At 36.3% G+C, this 19,427-nt stretch overlaps 2 protein-coding genes across 2 annotated transcripts; both read right to left on the minus strand.

Moving 5' to 3' along the window:
- Window positions 1–4,359: 4,359 nt before the first annotated feature.
- On the minus strand, window positions 4,360–9,976 carry LOC133293342 (guanylate kinase 3, chloroplastic). The gene is made up of 2 exons (XM_061491892.1): window positions 8,997–9,976; window positions 4,360–4,718 (listed from the first exon to the last, which is right to left on the minus strand). Exon 1 carries the CDS (start codon window positions 9,877–9,879, stop codon window positions 9,016–9,018), a length of 864 nt encoding a protein of 287 aa, XP_061347876.1. The 5' UTR covers window positions 9,880–9,976; the 3' UTR covers window positions 4,360–4,718; window positions 8,997–9,015.
- A 2,065-nt stretch (window positions 9,977–12,041) lies between these two features.
- Window positions 12,042–19,070, minus strand: LOC133293384 (mitogen-activated protein kinase 15-like). Its single transcript, XM_061491955.1, has 10 exons — window positions 18,342–19,070; window positions 16,774–17,182; window positions 16,508–16,635; window positions 16,361–16,420; window positions 14,909–15,058; window positions 14,669–14,824; window positions 14,373–14,584; window positions 13,528–13,629; window positions 13,228–13,388; window positions 12,042–12,819 (listed from the first exon to the last, which is right to left on the minus strand). Exons 1-10 carry the CDS (start codon window positions 18,363–18,365, stop codon window positions 12,530–12,532), a joined length of 1,692 nt encoding a protein of 563 aa, XP_061347939.1. The 5' UTR covers window positions 18,366–19,070; the 3' UTR covers window positions 12,042–12,529.
- Window positions 19,071–19,427: the final 357 nt, after the last annotated feature.

Raw genomic sequence — 19,427 nt, forward strand, 5'->3', positions numbered from 1 at the left:
CCCTTGTAACTGATATATAGCAAAAGGAAGTTTCCATTGTCTTGAACATTACATCCCTTGTTATACCTAATCTAAAGATTGCAATCCTATGGCTGTTACAACAGGGTCATAATCCCATCAAATGAAAAGGATTGGTTCTCCTTGAAAACGCTCAATTTCCTTTCTCTTGCATCACAACATTCCTCATTCATCCTGATTACTCTGCCTATTTACTGATATCTCTTGTCATATAATAGTTAATACTACTGCTATTAAATTTGGTTGATCATGTAATTCCATATAAAGATTAATTGAGCTTGAGGAAGAAGATCAGTTACACATTTTCCGTGTCAGACGCTTCTCGCTCGTTGCCTTCACTCCCCTTCTCCCTTTTAAGGCTGTTGTAAATAATAGTTTAGAATAGTAGTATAGAAGTCCCACATCATGTATATCTCTTTGTATTTTTTTTCTTTTGAGTAATATAATAGTTTCTCCGCTGTGTAGTTGAGACACACGGATTACTTATAAATCTCCTTGTTCTTGATATTCAACATGGTATCAGAGCCTAACAAGATCCGCATCTTTTCGGTAGACCCACTATCTACCGAGTAAAAATCTTCCCGAAAACTGTCACCATCGTCAGTTTCCGGCCACCGTCTGCCACCACCGTCCTCCACTAGAAAATTTTTCCGATCGTTTTGATCAAAAAGTACATCAACGGACTCAGAAGAAGCCGATCTACCCAACGCCGCAAGATCCACCGTCATCAGAGGTTGCCAGCATTGTGGACCACCGTTTGACCACCGTTGACCGCCACCACCGATCACTTTTCAGGCACTTTTTCCGACGAGTCACCCACAGTTGTGATCGTCACAAGAAGGCGGTTATTTCCGTCCAAGGCCCGCTCCTAAATTCTGACTGAAGCACCCTCACGTGTGTGAAACATACGCTCGGCTTCCACCGTTAGGATCACCCTTTCCTTCCGTGTTCAGATCGATCCTTACCTTGTGGTTTCGAGTCCGTTGCGGCCCTTCCGAAGCATTTCTCCTCTTTCCATTACTGTTCACGATTCAACGAATTGTTCTTGATCCATGGCTGATTCTAGCTCATTTATACTTCCTCAAGATATTTCTCGGCTCACGATCACTAGTTTCACTGCTACTGTTGTGCATACAGGTAATAGCGTTGCTGGTTTCACTCAAAGTTCATCATTTGGACATTGGGTTCTTGATTCTGGTGCCTCTGATCATATTTCTGGTAATAAATCTTTGTTTTCCTCTCTTTCTACCTCTGGTTATTTGCCTGTTGTCACTATGGCTAATGGTTCCCAGGCTCAGTCTCATGGGATTGGAACAGTACATCTCTTTCCCTCCATTACTATTGATAATTTGCTCTATGTCCCTGGTTCACCCTTTAATCTCCTTTCCATTAGCCGTTTAATACGTTCTCTTGATTGTCTCATTCTTTTACCCAAAATTCTGTTGTTTTACAGGATCGAAATTCGGGGAGACCAATTGGCAGCGGATTTGAGTCCAATGGCCTTTACCTGCTCTCCAGCTCCTCTCATGCTTATTCTGTATTAGATTCTCCACTCACTATTCACGCTCAGTTGGGCATCCTAGTCTTACAAAGCTCCAGAAGATGGTGCCACGTTTGTCCAAGTTGTCTACTTTGCAATGTGAATCATGTCAATTCGGGAAACATACTCGCAGTTCTTTTCCTAATAGAGTCAATCGTCATGCCTCCTCTCCTTTTAGTTTGGTTCACTCTGATGTTTGGGGACCCAGTCGTACTGAATCAACTCGGGGTTATAGATATTTTTTTACCTTTAATGACGATTATTCTCGAAACACTTGGTTATTTTTACTGAAAAGCCGCTCTGAGTTGTTCTCCATATTTCAGAAGTTTTATCATGAAATTCTTACTCAATTTGGTATTCTTATCCGCACTTTTCGTAGTGATAATGCTCGTGAGTATCTGTCTCAACCATTTCAATCATTCATGACATCTCACGGCATTCTTCACCACACATCATGTGCGCACACCCCCAACAAAACGGGGTTGCTGAAAGAAAAAATCGTCATCTTATTGAAACGGCTCGGACACTCTTAATTCATGGGAATGTTCCTACTAGTTTTTGGGGTGATGCTGTTCTCACCGCATGCTATCTCATTAATCGCATGCCTTCCTCTGTCCTTGGTAACCAGGTACCGTATTCTATCTTGTTTCCTCATCAGCCTTTACATTCATTACCCCTTCGTATTTTTGGTTCTACTTGTTTTGTCCATGAACTCGGTCCCAATCGTGACAAGTTGTCTGCCAAATCCCACAAATGTGTGTTCCTCGGTTACACCCGGGCACAAAAAGGTTATCGGTGTTACTCTCCCAGTCTCCATCGCTCTTTTGTCTCGGCGGATGTTACTTTCTTTGAGTCTGTGCCATTTTTTGGCTCCACCTCCGTTCCCGATGACTCTGTTGATACTCAGTTACCTTTACTCTCTGTTCCAATTCAATATGTTCCGGCACCAGATTCTACACCACCACCGCCTGCACCAGATTCCACACCACCACCACCTATTGTCACTTCTCCATATGTCCCAGCACTAGATCCTCCTCTCCAGGTTTATCATCGTCGGCCACATCCACGCATACCCCAAGACATTGATGAGTTTCCTATGGACTCAGATCTGTCGTCATCAACTCCTGCGGTTTCGGTCCCGCCCTCTGAAATTGACCTACCCATTGCTCTCCGAAAAGGTACTCGTGTTTCATGAAAGGACCAAGCACATTGAGATAGACTGTCACTTTGTTAGAGAAAAAGTCCTCTCTGGAGATATAGTCACTAGTTTTGTTAACTCATCTGATCAATTAGCTGATGTTTTCACTAAGTCTTTGAGAGAGTCTAGGATAGATCACTTATGTAACAAGCTTGGTGCATATAATTTATATGTTCCAGCTTGAGGGGGAGTGTTGTAAATAATAGTTTAGAATAGTAGTATAGAAGTCTCACATCATGTATATCTCTTTGTATTTTTTTCCTTTTGAGTTATATAATAGTCTCTCCGCTGTGAAGTTGAGACACCCAGATTACTTATAAATCTCCTTTTTCTTGATATTCAAGAAAGGCCTTTTGCATTACATCTCTTTATATAACACAAACAAATGAATAATTCGATGGAGTGATCAAGTGATCTTCCACCCTTCCCTCCAAATAGTCGCTTCTTTCAACACTTCATAAAGAACCAAAAAAAAAAAATGAAAGAAAGTGAACACAAAATATCTCAGCTATCATCAAGGTTAGTAGGTTAGTAATAGAAGGCAGTGCGGTATCCTAGTTTTGAGTGTGAAGCTTTCTTCCTCATTGAAGAAAATTGGATGGATTGATGGACATGTTTAAGAGTTAATGGTAGTCATTTTTTTATTTTATTGACAAGACACTTATCTCTCTTTAATAAATGAGAGGCCAAACTTGATTATTCTGAAATTGTACATACGCACATATTTAATAGGTACATCAATTACCATAAGTCCTATCACTTTCACTTTTGTCTATTTATGTCAAATAAAGACTTCATTTTAAGATATTATAGGATGTTGTCAGGATTTGTATCTGTATAACATTAGTCAAGGTCAGCAAAATGTATACGAGGTATTTATGGAGAAAACCTTCCGTGAAGCGGATATATGTACATCCCTGTAAAAAAAAATAAGATTTTGAAATATGAAGGAAAATAAATAAAAAAGGATAGAAATGAACAAAAAAAAAAATTCTCATTTGATAAAATGATGTACCCAAATGGATACATCAGATGTATTCACAAAATTTCCGTATTTATGGTGTATCTTATACTCAACTTGACTAACCTATTCTAGTCTGACCATTGAATAAAAAGAAGATATTTTCTAATATATTTTTTCTTAAGCACGAATAAGGTAAACTAAAAGTATATAAAATTTAGGGGAATAGACACCAAAATATAAGTGAAATTCACTACGAATAAAAGAGAAAAATAAAAATAAATTTCACTAACTTTTTTTTTACGTGAGCACGAGATAATTTTATCCATATAATATGAGAAATATATAAAAATATATGTAAGCTATATGAAAAAAATAGTTATGTGTAAGTAATACTTTAAAAAAAAAAATTTAATTATCTCTTTCAATTACATTATTATTGTTAAATTAAAAATAAATTAACAATTTTTATTGATTAATAATTACAAGAAAAAAAACTATAAGTATAACTTCCCTCTTATAATTATTAAGAAGACTTTTAATTTCAAATCAGTGCCAGTTAATTTTACCACGATATAAACATTTCAAAAATAAATGTCTTGAAAGGATTATTTTGATCATAAAATAAATTAATCTGAATAGCTAAATATATATTTAAAGGAGGAGGATAATATCTCTACCAAAAGAAGGCTTTCTGAGTCAGTTCAGTTCACTGTTTTCATCCACTAAATTCAATTTGCTGCCTACATAAATATATCCTACAACCAGATCAACGAATAAAATAAACAAATGGTACTAGGCTTTGTAATTATAACTTCTATTCAATTCACCAACAGCATGGAGTATTGGAAGAATCATCACAAGAATTATCAACATGTCTGCCCATGATGACATCAATTGTAGGAAAGGAACAAAGAAACATCACGCTTATCATTGGCAATAAGTAGAGCCCACAAATTAGACTTTTACTAGCATCCCCAGTTTATCAGCTGTCATAAAATCTACAGGGAAAAAGCAATATTAACAATACAAAAAGTTACTTCTCGTAGGTTGCAAGTACAAGAAAACAATAGCTTAAAGGCATAGTCACTTCTGTTAGCCAAGAAAATAAAAGGAAATAGTTACTCTGAAATATTAATGATCAAGTGTTCAAGTAAGACCTTTTATAATACAAGGAGCAACAACATAATACCACATAGCACATGTGATTTATCACAGTTGATATCAATACATATAATCATAATGTAAGGAACAGTTCTTACTTCTTAAAATAAATAAATGGTAAATATTGTTACTTGTTATCAAGATAAGGAAAATTTCTTCAGTGCTACGGATGCACTGAGTTTTCGGTGTATCTTCCACTTACAATGTGACACGTATCTACTTTTGTCAAATCATTAATAAGTAATTTATTTTAAAATCAGGTAAGAAATTGATTTGATAAAAAATAAGACAAGTATCACATTGTGAGTGAAAGATGCACCGAAAACTCAGTGCTCCCGTAGCACTAAAGATATTCTCCAAGATAAGACAGATCCAGCAATAATAAACTCACCCATGTGTAACATGCACTTCCATTATAAAAAGGATCTTAAACTCCCGAGACAATCTCAACTTTGAATTCATAGTCTCAATGTTTCGTTTTGCAAAATGTATTAATGAAGTTACCTCCTCAGCTCACAAACTAGGTGCAACTTATAGCACTCCAATTTCAGTTTATGTTCGAATGTAGCAGCCCACCCAATTTTAATCTAAGCACGCCATGTACGACTATCTAAAATTTTCCAATGTCCAGAGGCATGGGCAAATATGATGAATCAGGACTCCTAAATGGTTGTCGAGCCCACACTGGATACATTACATTTCCAGTATAAGAACTTGTTGAGTATACACGGGCACATACCCAATAATCCCCCCCCCCCCCCCCCAAAAAAAAAAAAAAAAAAAATTCACTATTTAGTCAAGCATTGCAACCGAGTAGATATCACTCAAGTACAAGTCACTCCATGCAAAATAACAAATTTTGATATTTGTAATTGCTACAATATTGTTTGGTTTTCAGCTGCACCAAACAAACTGCTACTTCAAGTTTTCAAATCGTTGCACCCTCTTTAGGTACTTTCGCTTCTGTGGTATTTTTATGGAGTTTGTTGAAAACCGTTAGAACATTACAAAAATATTATCTATCTTATGATGTAATTTATTGTCTGTTTTTATATTTTTATATAAAAAATATCCTCCCATAACAGTATCCTACTTTTTAAAAAATTTGCCATACCCGTATCCATACAACCTAGTATGTCAATCTCAACAAACTTCATTTAGGAACAAAAACTGCATCTTTAGATCAATATACACATATACATCCACAGTTGGTATTATGTAATGGATATTTTACTACAAATTAGTTTTCCAAAAAATACATACTGCGCATCCAATGCAGAGAGGGAATGGGGAACTGTCATCCCCTCTAAAATGGGTCGGAAACACTAATCCTCCCCACAATTGAATGCACATTTGATAATTTTATCCTCAACGATTAATCAAAACTATACTATCATCAAGTGTAAGAAAATGTTTTAGAGAGATTCTCTCTAGTCTACCCTCAAACCCCTCTGCTTAATGAAGTGTTTATGAAAACAATTTCATAGTCCACGCTATTCAGTGCAATGACAACCCACTCGTATAAATCACAACTCCATCTACCACTCTGTAATAACACGTGTTTTAAGTTTCTTGGGTACTAGATTTGCCAAAGTTGGGAATTGCCACTTTCATGACCACAGCAAAAGCCCTATCTTCTCCAAATTGCATAGACTTTACACCCAGAAAGTTCTCAAGTAATTCAACTTATCAAGGGTTAATGAGAACAAGGAAAGTGAGTTGTCGTGGAGTTAAAGCTAGGTTTATATCCCGTAATGGGTGATGTAAATCGATATGTGGGTGTCTTACAATCCAATTGTAAGTTAAGTCCCACATCAAAAACATAAGGTTCTAGCGTGGGGATTATATGGACTTTGAGCTCTCTTACTTACAAGCTAGTTTTTTGGGTGAAGCTCTCCTAAGGTTCATATCAAGGTGCTCAAAGAAGCAGAAGTATGGACTAAAACTCCAAGAGAGATACCGTAAGTGCTATCTTAGGTGAAGTTGAGAGAGGGGGGATGTTAATGGGCACTATTGGCTCTATATTTTGGCAAAATAACCAGTGTTGTTAAAATGTCGTTTCCGGACATAAAAACGTCTATTTCTACGTTTTTGGGTCAAAAACATGTTGGAACGATGGTAGAAACGAAATCTACGTAGAAAACGGTTGAAATGCCGAGTTGACTCAATAAACCTGATTGACTTGACGAGTTTACTGAGTTGACTTGGTACTGGAAAAAAAAAATGGAGGGTATTGGCGTGCTGGATATCTATCAGCTTCAAGGACTTTCAAGGAATCCTTGAAAGACTTACGCATGGAAGCTACGTACATCTTTCCCACTCAAACGATCACACCCAGAAAATAAAAAAAATAAAATAAAAAAAAGCTTTTTCAATAGAAGAAAAGAGAAAATAGTTGGGTGAATGAACCCCAATTCCCTCGGCTATATTTTTTTCACTCTATCTGTGAGACATTGAAGAGTGACAAGAGAGAGAGAGAGAAAGACTGGGTGCTTCGTGTTGCTTATACGCTGTTCTTGAAAGCCAAGATGGTGATGATGTCAGGACACGTGTACAACCAACAACATTGCCCTTCTTCCATTATGAATAATATATTATTTTTATTTACAAATTAAATACTTGATAATAAATTATATAAAGTATTATAGTAGTAGTATTTTCAGTTGGAAGTTTTTATAATAAAATTATTATGAATATGATAATTAATTATGATTAAAGAGAAACTAAATGACTGATTAAACTTAAAGAAAATCTTAATATATTAGATAACATATTTAATATATTAAAATTTAGTGAATTTTATATTTTTTTAATATTTTTAATTCATCGATAAGTGCTAGAGCTTTTATTTATTTTATGTAAAAAAGTATATGGTGTTGAGGTTTACAGCCTGTTGTAAATGGTTGACTTAAATTAGAGATGTTGATCTCTTTTATAATTGTATTACCTTGGTGTTTTGATTTTAATATGTATTACGATGACTGAGTTTGAACTTAATTTTTATTTCCTTTAATGTTTGGACTTAAATTTGTGATGACTTATGTATTGGTGTGTTTTGGTTTTATATATGTTGGATATATATTTGTTTTGGTACGTAGTAAACTCTTACGTTTCGTTTATGTTTTACGATTTTACGTTTCTGCTCACCCCTACCATTCCTAGGTAGACTCTACGTTTTAACAACATTGAAAATAACAACTCATGAAGATGATGATTTGCAGATGCCCCCTCTTATATAGAAGAGGCGTAAATATATAGGTGAAAAATATCCCCTCACGATGAAAGAGAGAAGAGTCATAACTGTTTTTGCCCTATACCTCACTCCATCTGCGAGGACATGCTCCGCTACGTGGGTGTAGTGAGCTATGCAGGGGATGAATGACCATCTACTTTGAGGTCCATGTGTTCACCATGGGGAAGCAGGGGTATGATCCCTTCATGGGCCTTGGCAGGCCGGCCCAAATATATTGGGCCAGTGGTGGTCACTGGTCAGTCCAGAACAGAAAGGAAGGTCGTGGAGGGGACAAGACACACTAAATTTTTCAGAGACTGACAGAGTAAATCTTCCTGGGTTATACTTCTAAGATCTAACTTATAAGACAGCAAGCCAGCATATAGAGCAAAAGGATTTTCTTGATCGAAGCCCATAAATTTCTACTACACATTCAACAGAAAACATCAACATCTAAAATCCTCTTTATCCCAAACTAATTGGAGTCCGACAGTTGATGAATCCATATATATAAGAGCATAACAAATTGAGAGAAAAATAAACATAGAAATATTCTACCCTGAACAATGTTAATATTTTTCCTCGACACCAAACTATCTTCAATTTTAATAGGTCTTATTCTACCACTTCCGCCAATCTATTTTCCATCTCGTCAAGTCTTGTTTTACTACTCCCTCAAGTAAGTTCAGGTCAACATATTCCTTTCTTTATCTCATGCTCTCGAAGGGGAGGGAAAAATAATGCCACACATTCAAAGGGGGTGAAAATGCATCTCACATGACAACAACTGACAAGAATGATGCAAAAGAATAAACATAACATTTGTTACCTCTTGAGATTGAAAGAAACAGCAGCAGCAACAACAACAAATTGTTACGATTACCTGTTCAGTTTTATACATACTAAATGACAGCATTCCTTTGGCGAACCTTAGCTTTCTCAGCATCAATAATAGACTCAACCAACTCAACAGCATTCTCAAGCTTCCCCTTAGCATTCACAACAACATAATCAAAGTTCTTCACATGCTTCACCTCCTCCCTCGCAGTGGCAATCCTCACAAGCAGAGACTCCGCCGTCTCCGTTTTCCGATCCACCAACCTCTCCACCATCTCCATCTCGCTCTCCGCCACCAAGAAAACGAACACCGCCGACTTACCCAGCACCTTCCTCAGCGTCTGAGCACCCTGTATATCAACCCTAAGCACAATATCATAACCTTTCCCCATATACTCCCTAATCTGCTGTTTCGGAACACCCTTGTAATCCCCATACACAACAGCGTACTCAAGAAGCTCCTCCCTTTCCACCATCCCCAGAAACTCATCTTTCGTCACGAAGTAGTAGTCTTTCCCATCCACCTCGCCGGGTCGCATGGGGCGGCTGGTGGCGGTGACGACGAAGTGGAGGCCGCTCCGTGACTCGCGGAGGCGGCTGATGACGGCGTCTTTGCCGACGCCGCTGGGTCCGCTGATGACGATGATGAGCGGGTTCGGGTTCGGGTAGAGAGGGTCCGAACTGAAGGAAGAGCCAAGGGAGGCTTCGAGGGCGCGGAGGAGCTCCGAGCGGTCAGCTTTGTCGACGGTGGGGATGGGCACCGATAAGGGGCGGCGAGCATCGCCCATTTTGGTTCGAAATGAAAGGGAAGGTTTTTGAGTGAGAGAATTAAGAATGGGGAGAGAGAAAGAGAAGAACAAGTTGTTCCCTTTGGGTGGAATTGGAAGAAGATTGGGGAGAGAGGTGCTAAAGAGGAACCTGCGAAACATGGAGCACAATAAATGAAAGAAAGAATCACCGTAATTATAGGGATGAAGATGAGGGTTGGTAAATAAATATAAAAAAAAAAAAAAAAACCACCACCAAAGTTATATATAATAGTACTGTTTATCAGCTTATGGTATGCTACACTCGTTTTTATATACTTTAACTCAATTCCCTCATTGACCGGTCGGTTTCGTCTACTTGATGGTTCGGTCTGGTCAACAAAACCAGTGTTTTAAGAACCGATGCCATTCAATTGTGTTTGAATGTGGCATTTCATTCTATAGTCCCATGAGTAAAATACAAACTTTACTTATTCTATATGATAAATAAAGAAACTGTTAAAACCCGGCTTTTTGACCCTTATAACCTTTTATTAATAATTAATTACCAAATTAACCTTCATTCTAAACTATTTCAAAAATTTAACCCCCTCCAAAAACATAACACCAATCTGCCCCTGTTTGACCGTTGACCACCAAGCCTACCCGGGTACACTCCTCCCTACCCGGGTATTTTTTAAAATTTTTTGTCTACCCGGGTAGGGAGGGGTGTACCCGGGTATTTTTCTTAGCACCTGAGAAATTGCTTGAATTATTTACCCGGGTAGAGAGGGGTGTACCCGGGTAAATAATTGAAATGCCTGAAGTGTTGTTCTTCTTCGTTTGTAAAAGAAATATTGAGTTTGTGCCATGTTCTTTAGTGCCTTTCAGGAATTAATCACCTTTCAGGAATTAATCACTACGACACTTTGGGTGTCTATTGCCAAGATAAATCGCTTAAGCACCACGAAGCTCTTTGGAGAAGATCTAAGACTCAGAAGTTGAAGGCCACTTTTAGTTCCCATCTCACAGTGAGGATCCATGAAAGGAGGAAGAGAGCGAGGCATATTTTGCTTTCTCTCTAAATAGTTGAAATATCATTATTGCGAAATATATGTCATGTAACATTATAAATTTTGATGAAATATAAACCCCATTGGCTATTTCATTCCATATCCATTTAACACAATGAAGTAATCTGTAAGAATTGAAAACCATTTCATATATCCAAAAACAAATTCCAGTTTCATTTGTTTTAATATCCAGCCGGCTACCACGAACCTTCGGCACCCACTGTTGGATTCTTGAAAGTAGAGAACTCCCAGTACGTTTTTAGTGAGAACGATGGGTAAACAGTAGCACCTTCTTCAGTCAATAATTCATTTCCTTTACAAACGAAGAAGAACAACACTTCAGGCATTTCAATTATTTACCCGGGTACACCCCTCTCTACCCGGGTAAATAATTCAAGCAATTTCTCAGGTGCTAAGAAAAATACCCGGGTACACCCCTCCCTACCCGGGTAGACAAAAAATTTCAAAAAATACCCGGGTAGGGAGGAGTGTACCCGGGTAGGCTTGGTGGTCAACGGTCAAACAGGGGCAGATTGGTGTTATGTTTTTGGAGGGGGTTAAATTTTTGAAATAGTTTAGAATGAAGGTTAATTTGGTAATTAATTATTAATAAAAGGTTATAAGGGTCAAAAAGCCGTTAAAACCCACTTCCTTAATTTTTCAATGTTATTTAAATCTATTGGTCTCATTGGGAGGGTTTGGGGAATAAGGAATAAAGTATAGGCAACAAAAGATACTAGCACTTAACCTAGCTTACTTGGCACTTAACCTCCTAGCTTACTTGGCAACTGAGATTTTAAAAATTTGCTTAAATCAAGAATTTAAATTCTGTCTCAAACAAATTCTTGAAAAATCTTTGGAAGCCAGAGGATGTGTCTTCTCCTCGAACGAGGGATTAGTCTCATCCTCGAAAACAAGGTGACCGAAGAAGGTTGAATGAAAAATACCTTCAGATTATATCAAAAAAAGAAAAAAAATACTAACACTAATGATAAATTAGTATTGTTTTTGTATGCGTGCAACATCGGGTTCTTTGCACTTGCCTTCTAAAGTCTAAACAGCATAAGAACCCTGTGTCCCCAAAAATTAGAGCCTGCAAAGAAAATGTTTTGATCTACTTACTCTTCTCCTTATCTCTTATATTGAACAAGTTAGCATGTTATTCTAATATAAAGATATGCTCCCACAACAGGGTATGCAAAGCAGTTAGGAATCATGTGACATGTTTAATATCAGTAGGCATACACGTGAAACAGCTTGAAGGAATTATAATTCTTTTGGCACTAACTTGGTTGTTTTTCAACACTAAATTAAGTTACTTATAGCAATGAGAGAAAGATATAAGGGACAATCATTTTGACTACAATGAGGTTTTTAAGAAAAATACAATATCATTGTAATGGTGCCCATATATACTAGGGCAAGAGTAACAACTTCTGTTCAGCAATGAAGATACCAATCTGCGTTTCAGTTCATGGCTTTTCAGATATATCATGTTCTCTGTTATTAACAAATTAGAGTGCAAGAAATTCATCAACTGGTGTCCATGCGAACCCTTCCAAACTTCAAATTGCAAGATTTAACAAATAATCCGTTAGAAACTTCAACTTTAGACTGAGTCAAGTTCTTCCGCTATTTGAGAGTAGTCAAGGTTATGCCACTTCAAGATGATCAAGATAATGTGTAGGAGATGAAACCCATGTATAAGAGCTTCATGGCACAAGGTAGTTGTTGGCCACATATATTCATCATATCCAATATCAATACCACTGACCACCAGCTCCACCTTGAGCAGCAGCAGCAACTTTTCTTGCCATGTATTGAGGCTTTGGCTGCACTCCATTAGAACCTTCAATCCCATCATCTTCTGACCTCTCATTTTTATAGCTTGGGTTTCTCCTAGGATATGAACAGCTTGATGCAGCATACTGAGCCGAAACAGATTGATTCCTAACCATCTTCCGCTGTTCGGCCTCTGCGGTAACCGCCACCCCACAGTTGTTGTAACGCATTACTGGACCAACAACTTTTCCGGGCCTTGCAGCGACACCTGAAGAAAGTGAGCCACAGATATGTATAGGATGAGAATCATATTATAATACCTTTAATCTATATACAATATTATTACCATATTCTGTAAGATTTGTTTTTAAAAATAAAAAGTATTTATAATCTGTGAGTCATTTTACATATAATTCATGTGGATGTGTTAATGTGCGTCTAGAACAAAAGAATATGGTGACGAAAAGTAAGTCATCAAAAGAATCCAAGAGCTCTATTTCAGTATTTCTTCAATACAAATCTGCAGCTTTCAGCCATTCCCAACGTGGGTCCGAAGAAAGAAGTACATATGTACAAACATGCAGAAAGAACCTTTTAATATGAATTAAAATGAAACAAGCTTCAAGAAGGAAAAACATAGAAGGGGAAAAATGCATACTAAAGTGAGTCATCACACCTTGAATATTTTGAGGAGCTTGTAAAGGAAGCTGAGTCATAGGGATAGCACTACTCCTATCTATGGGTGGTTTCTGAACTTCTTTGATGCAACACTTGGATAGATCATCCGCAACCTCAGATGTATTCTGTATTGAGTTATCTGAATACAACACACATGCCCTGCATGTATGGCCTCAAATTCAGTGGGGTTGGCAATTCCAAAAAATATAAATGGTTGTATTCTGATGACAAGATAAAAGAACAATGGCCGAAGAAGAAAGCAACAATTTCCAAAGACAGTAACAAAAAATTAGGATACCTGGGTAAAGATGCATGTTGCCTCTCAGGTGGGGTGACAGTTCCCCCTTTACCGTAATGCTCCTCAAGATATGCAAATTGCTTCTTGAAGTGGTCCACAGCACTATAGAGTAGAGTTTAGGAGAAAAGGAGGGGGTGAAGTCAAAGTTATGACCTTACATACTACTTATAATAGGGTAACAAAACCAAAGAAAGATAAAATACATCCATCCAAAGAAGAAGATGATTGCCCTTCAAGGTCCACATGTATGGAGAATTAAAACAACTAATCAAATAGTAAGAACAATCCCAATCTTTTCATTGACAAAGAAGAATTCATTTTAGAAAGAAAGGAAAATGCAGAATGGGAGGATAAGAAATACACGTTGGAATAATAGACAAACAAAACATAAGACAAAAATATTTGACAATTAGCAATCACAATATTACATATGTCTATATAGATAGATAAATTTTTGCATTCAAATCTACGAACTAAATATGGAATTTGAAAACCATATGGCTATTTTTTACCTTAAGAGAAAGGAAAATGGAGAATTTTTTTAATATACATATGTTGGGGCTTGTAATAACAATTTATTTTGTACTTTCTTTAATAAATTTGATTGTTTTAGCCATAACTCACATTCAGAATACTATAAAAGTTAAATGTAAATAAACAAGGTACTGGAAATATCGACTCCTTAATGAGTAAAAGTATAAATTGTAAATAAGTTGCCCAAATTTATCAACAGTTCAGTAACAATATCAGGTGAAAGCATCACAATACGTTGTTCATAAAGTGATTAAACCAACACAAAAGAATGGGATGTGAAACAAAAATTTGGGTGCGGGTTTAGAAAATACCTTGGATACATGAAACCTGTTGGCTCTTCTCCCTCTAGAAATTCCTTTAACATTTTTGGATGATACTCCAGAATCTCTCGGTATATAAGCTCTCGTACATCTTCCTTTGTTATCCTACGTCTCTCAAATTCAAATTCCATCTTGGTAACTGGCTGAGCAGAAGGTTCCCTCTCAACCTTGGCCAAGCCTTTAAAATATGGATCCGCTAGAGCCTAACATTATTATACACAAGATGCCCTGTCAGCTAGATATATCAGAGAAAGTGAACAGCAGATAGATGGACATCAAGATTCAACCTCTTCAGCAGTAGGCCGATCCTTAGGTTCAAACGCTAGCATTCTTTCTAACAAACGAAGAGCAAGGGGGTCTGCATTGGGAAACTTCTGGGACAAAGGAACTGGCTTCTTCTTACGCATGCTGCTCAAGTATCTCCGAGCTTTCTCATTTCGTACCTGTTAATATAATAGTAAGGTTGCATTGAGTAACAAAATAAAGCAAATAAATTCGCTAAAAGGAAGGAAAACTGAAAAACAGACCCTCGCAACGGCTTCAGGAGACGGTGTTCCAAGAAGATCACTCATGAGGTCTAGTTGATGGACAACATTCTTCCCAGGGAAAAGAGGTTTTCCAGTTAAAAGTTCTGCAAAAATGCAGCCAATACTCCAAATGTCTATAGCTGGTGTATACTGAAAAAACATAAAGTTTATGACCATATATATATTTACTAAGTGCAGGATAATAAATCAGTAAGATACTCAAGCATAGAAACATTATCCATTTTCATTTCACAAACATGATCAACCTACTATTTGATTTGACTACAATTAAACAGTAAAAAAAAATGCATAACTAAATCTTTTCAGAAAGCAAATTAGCAAAAGAAACAAACAATAATAGACACTTTTTCCTTTTGTATTTAAATCTTACAAGTATTGAGAATAGGCTTTATGTAATTTAAAGTAAAACATGACCTTAAACCAGTTAGTTGATGTCCAAACCATCCTAAATGAGATAAGAATCTAACACAAATTTGATGTGCAAACCAGAGAGATTGAGAATAAAAGTGAATATTGAGAGTTGACTGCAGTTAGACATCAAAACATGTTGTCAAAACCATATTTGATGAAGATACCCAAATATTCAGAAGACGCAATGAGTACTTTTACTATAAACATGTAGATGGCAAATCAGACGTGGGAGAAAGATTTGGGCTTCCATATTATTCTTCAAACTTCTAGCCATTTACAAATTATTCATACTCAGCATAAACTGGAATTCTAGGGCAACATATTTATTCTTTAGTACAATTAAAAGTTAAAACAACTATTTGACAAATTCACCATGAAAAAAAAAACTTTTTGACTAAATAAATCAACAACCACTCGATAGAGTATAGAATTGATATGCGTAGTATAAAATTAATATTAAGAACATGATATCAATGTGTTTCAACTTGCAATGTCTTTTCAAATTTATCACTGTATTGCATATAAAAGATAATAACTTCAATAAATGAACAAAGAAAACCTTTTCTGTTCTGTTTGGGCATCAATGCCATTTCTACATGCAAACTAAGAACTATAACATAAAAAAATCCACAACTACATTAATGGATAATTATCTCCTCACTATTGATGCTGGTTAATGTTTTCAGCAACCAATCTACCTACATCCAATTAAACAAGTTCTTTATTCGTCAAGGAGAGAAAATGCCATTATCTGTAAAGATCACAGGCCCAACAGCTAGAGTACACCAATTAGTGCTTAAAACAAAGTGTACATGCCTATATAAGTCCAAATACATTGATTGAATAGTTTCTCAATAATTCCTGTATTCTCCTGGCATATTTTTTTGAAGGAAAGAAGCAATAGGGACAACAAGGGGGGGAGAAAAGGGATGTACCCAAACTTTAATCTATCAAGAAGAGGTAAATAACGGATAAAAATTGATCAAGGATCTTAAATAATAGTCATAACATATTTTGCACCTTGGAGAAAAAAGATCCACACAACTCAGGAGCCCTATACCACCTTGTTGCAACATAGTCCTGTGAGCAAACAAGTGCAATTAAGAGTGATGAACTGTGAAGGAAAGCCATGTTAAAGGTGATAGTTTCAGGGAAAAAGAATCATACTGTCCAGAATATAGCAGTGGGTGTATCATTAAAAGCCACTCTGGCAAGACCAAAGTCACAAATCTTCAGTTTGCAGTCAGCATTTGCTAAAATGTTTTTTGGCTTTAGATCTCGGTGAAAAACATTTGCTACAAGACCATTAAGAAGTTTGAAATCAGCCACAATGATCATATAATTTAGTAACTAATTTAATGCAATAACAAAAGCAAATATGCTACAGCAAGCAATCTATAAAAAATCCCCTGACTAAATGTATAGATCATAACCTGTGTGTATATACTTCAAGCCTCGAAGAAGCTGATAGAGGAAAAACTGGTAATGCTCTGGAGTCAGATCATCATTTGCTTTGATGACCTGATGTAAATCAGATTCCATGAGTTCAAAAACAACATATATATCTTTGAATTCCCTTCTAGAAGGAGGTAACAATATATGCTTGATCTCCACAATATCTGGATGACGTAAAAGTCTAAGAAGCTTAATCTCGCGAAGAATGCGAGTGGCATCAGAAACATGTTCAAATATGTCATTGATTTTCTTTATTGCAACCTTTTCCCCAGTGTGTGTATCGTATGCAGAGCAAACAACACCATAGCTTCCTTTACCAATTACTTCCTCTATTTTGTATCTGCTCCCTTCACCATATTCAGTAAAGAAGTCTACATCCACGGATGACTGCATAAACAAACCCAACCAAACTATTCACTGAAGGTACTATGCAAACCCCAAGCGTAAATATGGTTTAAATGATCTAGAACATAGATATTGCAGCGAAGGAAATCAAAATGATGTTCCACATTTTTATACCAGAAAGTTGCAAGCTCAGTGTCTAACACTTGCATCCGTCCATAAACACAGAAGGATAAAAGTAGCTCCAAAGTTTTAAAAAAATGAATACCAACAAAGTTAATTTACCAACATAGTTAATTTACAATTTATGAAGATTGAAGACCTACCAGAGTAATTCCAATAAGTGGAAGAGTACATTAGACTCGATCCCTCTCTAACAATAACAATAACAATATATATATATATATATATATATATATATATATATATATATATTTTCTGGAGGTTTTAAATCCAATATATGTGGAATTTACTTTGTACAAATAAAATTTACAGATTTTGATTGTCTAGAGTTCTAACAGAACTGTATAAAATCTCAACCACAAAAAATGTCTCATTTAATTGTAAATATAAATTTAAAACTTGCCAAACCAATGAGAACCAACAGATGCATAACTGGACCTTGCGCAGTTATTTTTTCAACAGTAGGTGATCCTTAACCAAAATTCAGAGGGATAAAAGATAAACGATGCAAGTAATAAAATTTATTATCAGTGAGTTTGTAATATTAAAATGAACAATGAAACCAAAAAAAAAAGGCCATATAAATCCATTGCAATAGTCTGAAGATACGGTAGGAACCAAAATCTTAAATGATGGAAAACTTTATGCAGGATCTCTCACAAACCAACCCTATAGACGTAAGCATATGGCAGGGAAGTACAGACATTAGCAAAACACGCCGTTTCTTCTTAAACAGACACGGCTCTCATATGCACAATACAAACCCAAACAAAAAGAGAAAAAAGTAAGCAGTGCCGGGGAACAGGCAAGGGTTAGAGTACCATACTAGATGGTACAAAAGAACAAAATTTTAATCATGAAGAGTACAAATTCTATACATATCCTACAGATACAGAACTAACAACACAAAAAGCATTCACTCCCCTCAATACCCACCCAATTTCTCCCCTCGATAATACAAACTAACAATACAATACAAATTACGCTACACACATATACATTTTAATATATGTAACTTTACCTTTTTTCTCTGATCAGGAAGCATCTTTGCAACTGAGCATAAAAACCCTTTAATGATTTAAGCCAATAGGTGTAGCCAATGATCCCCTCCTCTTAACTCAAAACCAAATCACCGAAATTCCCACTTCTAGTAAATAAACCCCGAAAAAAGAGTTAACCCCACGAGCACTAGAACGACCCAGATCACGAGGGGGCGGTTAAAATACAAAAAGGAAATCGAATCCGCAACAAGAAAATCCAAATTAATAGAAAAAGGAAAAGGAGAAAACTTTCAATTCAAACTTGAACAGAGTTTAACAAGAAAACAGGCCCAGTAAAGTTTGGCAACCAATATAGCACCCGCGATTGAAAAAACAGGAACTTGTACTAGAATACCACTATATTAGAATCAAAAAAGTGAGAAGAGGAAACCCCAAAAAAAAAAAAAATGGCGGAAGTCTCGAAATGTAGCTGAAAAGACCGAGGTTACAGATCACGTATGAGTAAGAATCCTTGTAAGGTGTTGAGAAGAATCAGCGGAAAAATCTAATCTTGGAGGATCTGCTGCGGCGATAATCACTAGCACACTATTAAAGGGAATGAATAGAATAAAGGGAAGTGCTTGGGAATTCAGAACAGAATAAGATTCCTGATATTGGAGAACTGAAGAAGCAGAATGAAAGAAAATTGGAAGTGAAAAAACATAAACTTTTGGATCTCAGAGAGAGAGAGAGAGACCATGTACTAAAAGTTCAAGTTGAAGAAGGTTGTGGTGTGAAGCATGAGAGACACATAAATGGACGAATATGAGGAAAATAATAATAATAATAATAATAATAATAATTCGAAAATGAGTTTGATTTAAAAGGGAGACTATGGTCTGAGGCTCTGAGCGTGTCTTTGCCACTCAATTTTCCCATTCTTTCACTTTATTTTTAATTTTTAATTTTCTCTTTTTTTTTAATAAAAAAATATGCTGGATAAGATGAAGATATCATGTGGAAGAGAGACTACTGAACCTTGCATTCATTGTCAATAATTGCTCCTTAACTTGTTTGTCATTATTAATTAATAAATGAAGTAAAGATACCTGTAATTTTTCTAAAAA

The sequence above is a fragment of the Gastrolobium bilobum genome, unplaced genomic scaffold (genome assembly GCF_033153095.1).
Source record: "Gastrolobium bilobum isolate Gb01-03AN ecotype WA unplaced genomic scaffold, APGP_CSIRO_Gbil_v1 utg3209, whole genome shotgun sequence".
Lineage (NCBI taxonomy): Eukaryota > Viridiplantae > Streptophyta > Magnoliopsida > Fabales > Fabaceae > Gastrolobium > Gastrolobium bilobum.

What these genes read in the sequence shown, in the direction of transcription:
- LOC133293342 (XM_061491892.1), bottom strand. Translation starts at nt 9,879, where the DNA reads ATGTTTCGCAGGTTCCTCTTTAGCACCTCTCTCCCCAATCTTCTTCCA.
- LOC133293384 (XM_061491955.1), bottom strand. Translation starts at nt 18,365, where the DNA reads ATGCTTCCTGATCAGAGAAAAAAG. An exon ending in TTCCTGATCAGAGAAAAAAG is followed by an intron (nt 17,183 to 18,341) that starts GTAAAGTTACAT and finishes TTGTTTATGCAG; the next exon opens with TCATCCGTGGATGTAGACTT. An exon ending in AGCTCCTCAAAATATTCAAG is followed by an intron (nt 12,820 to 13,227) that starts GTGTGATGACTC and finishes CACTTTCTTCAG; the next exon opens with GTGTCGCTGCAAGGCCCGGA.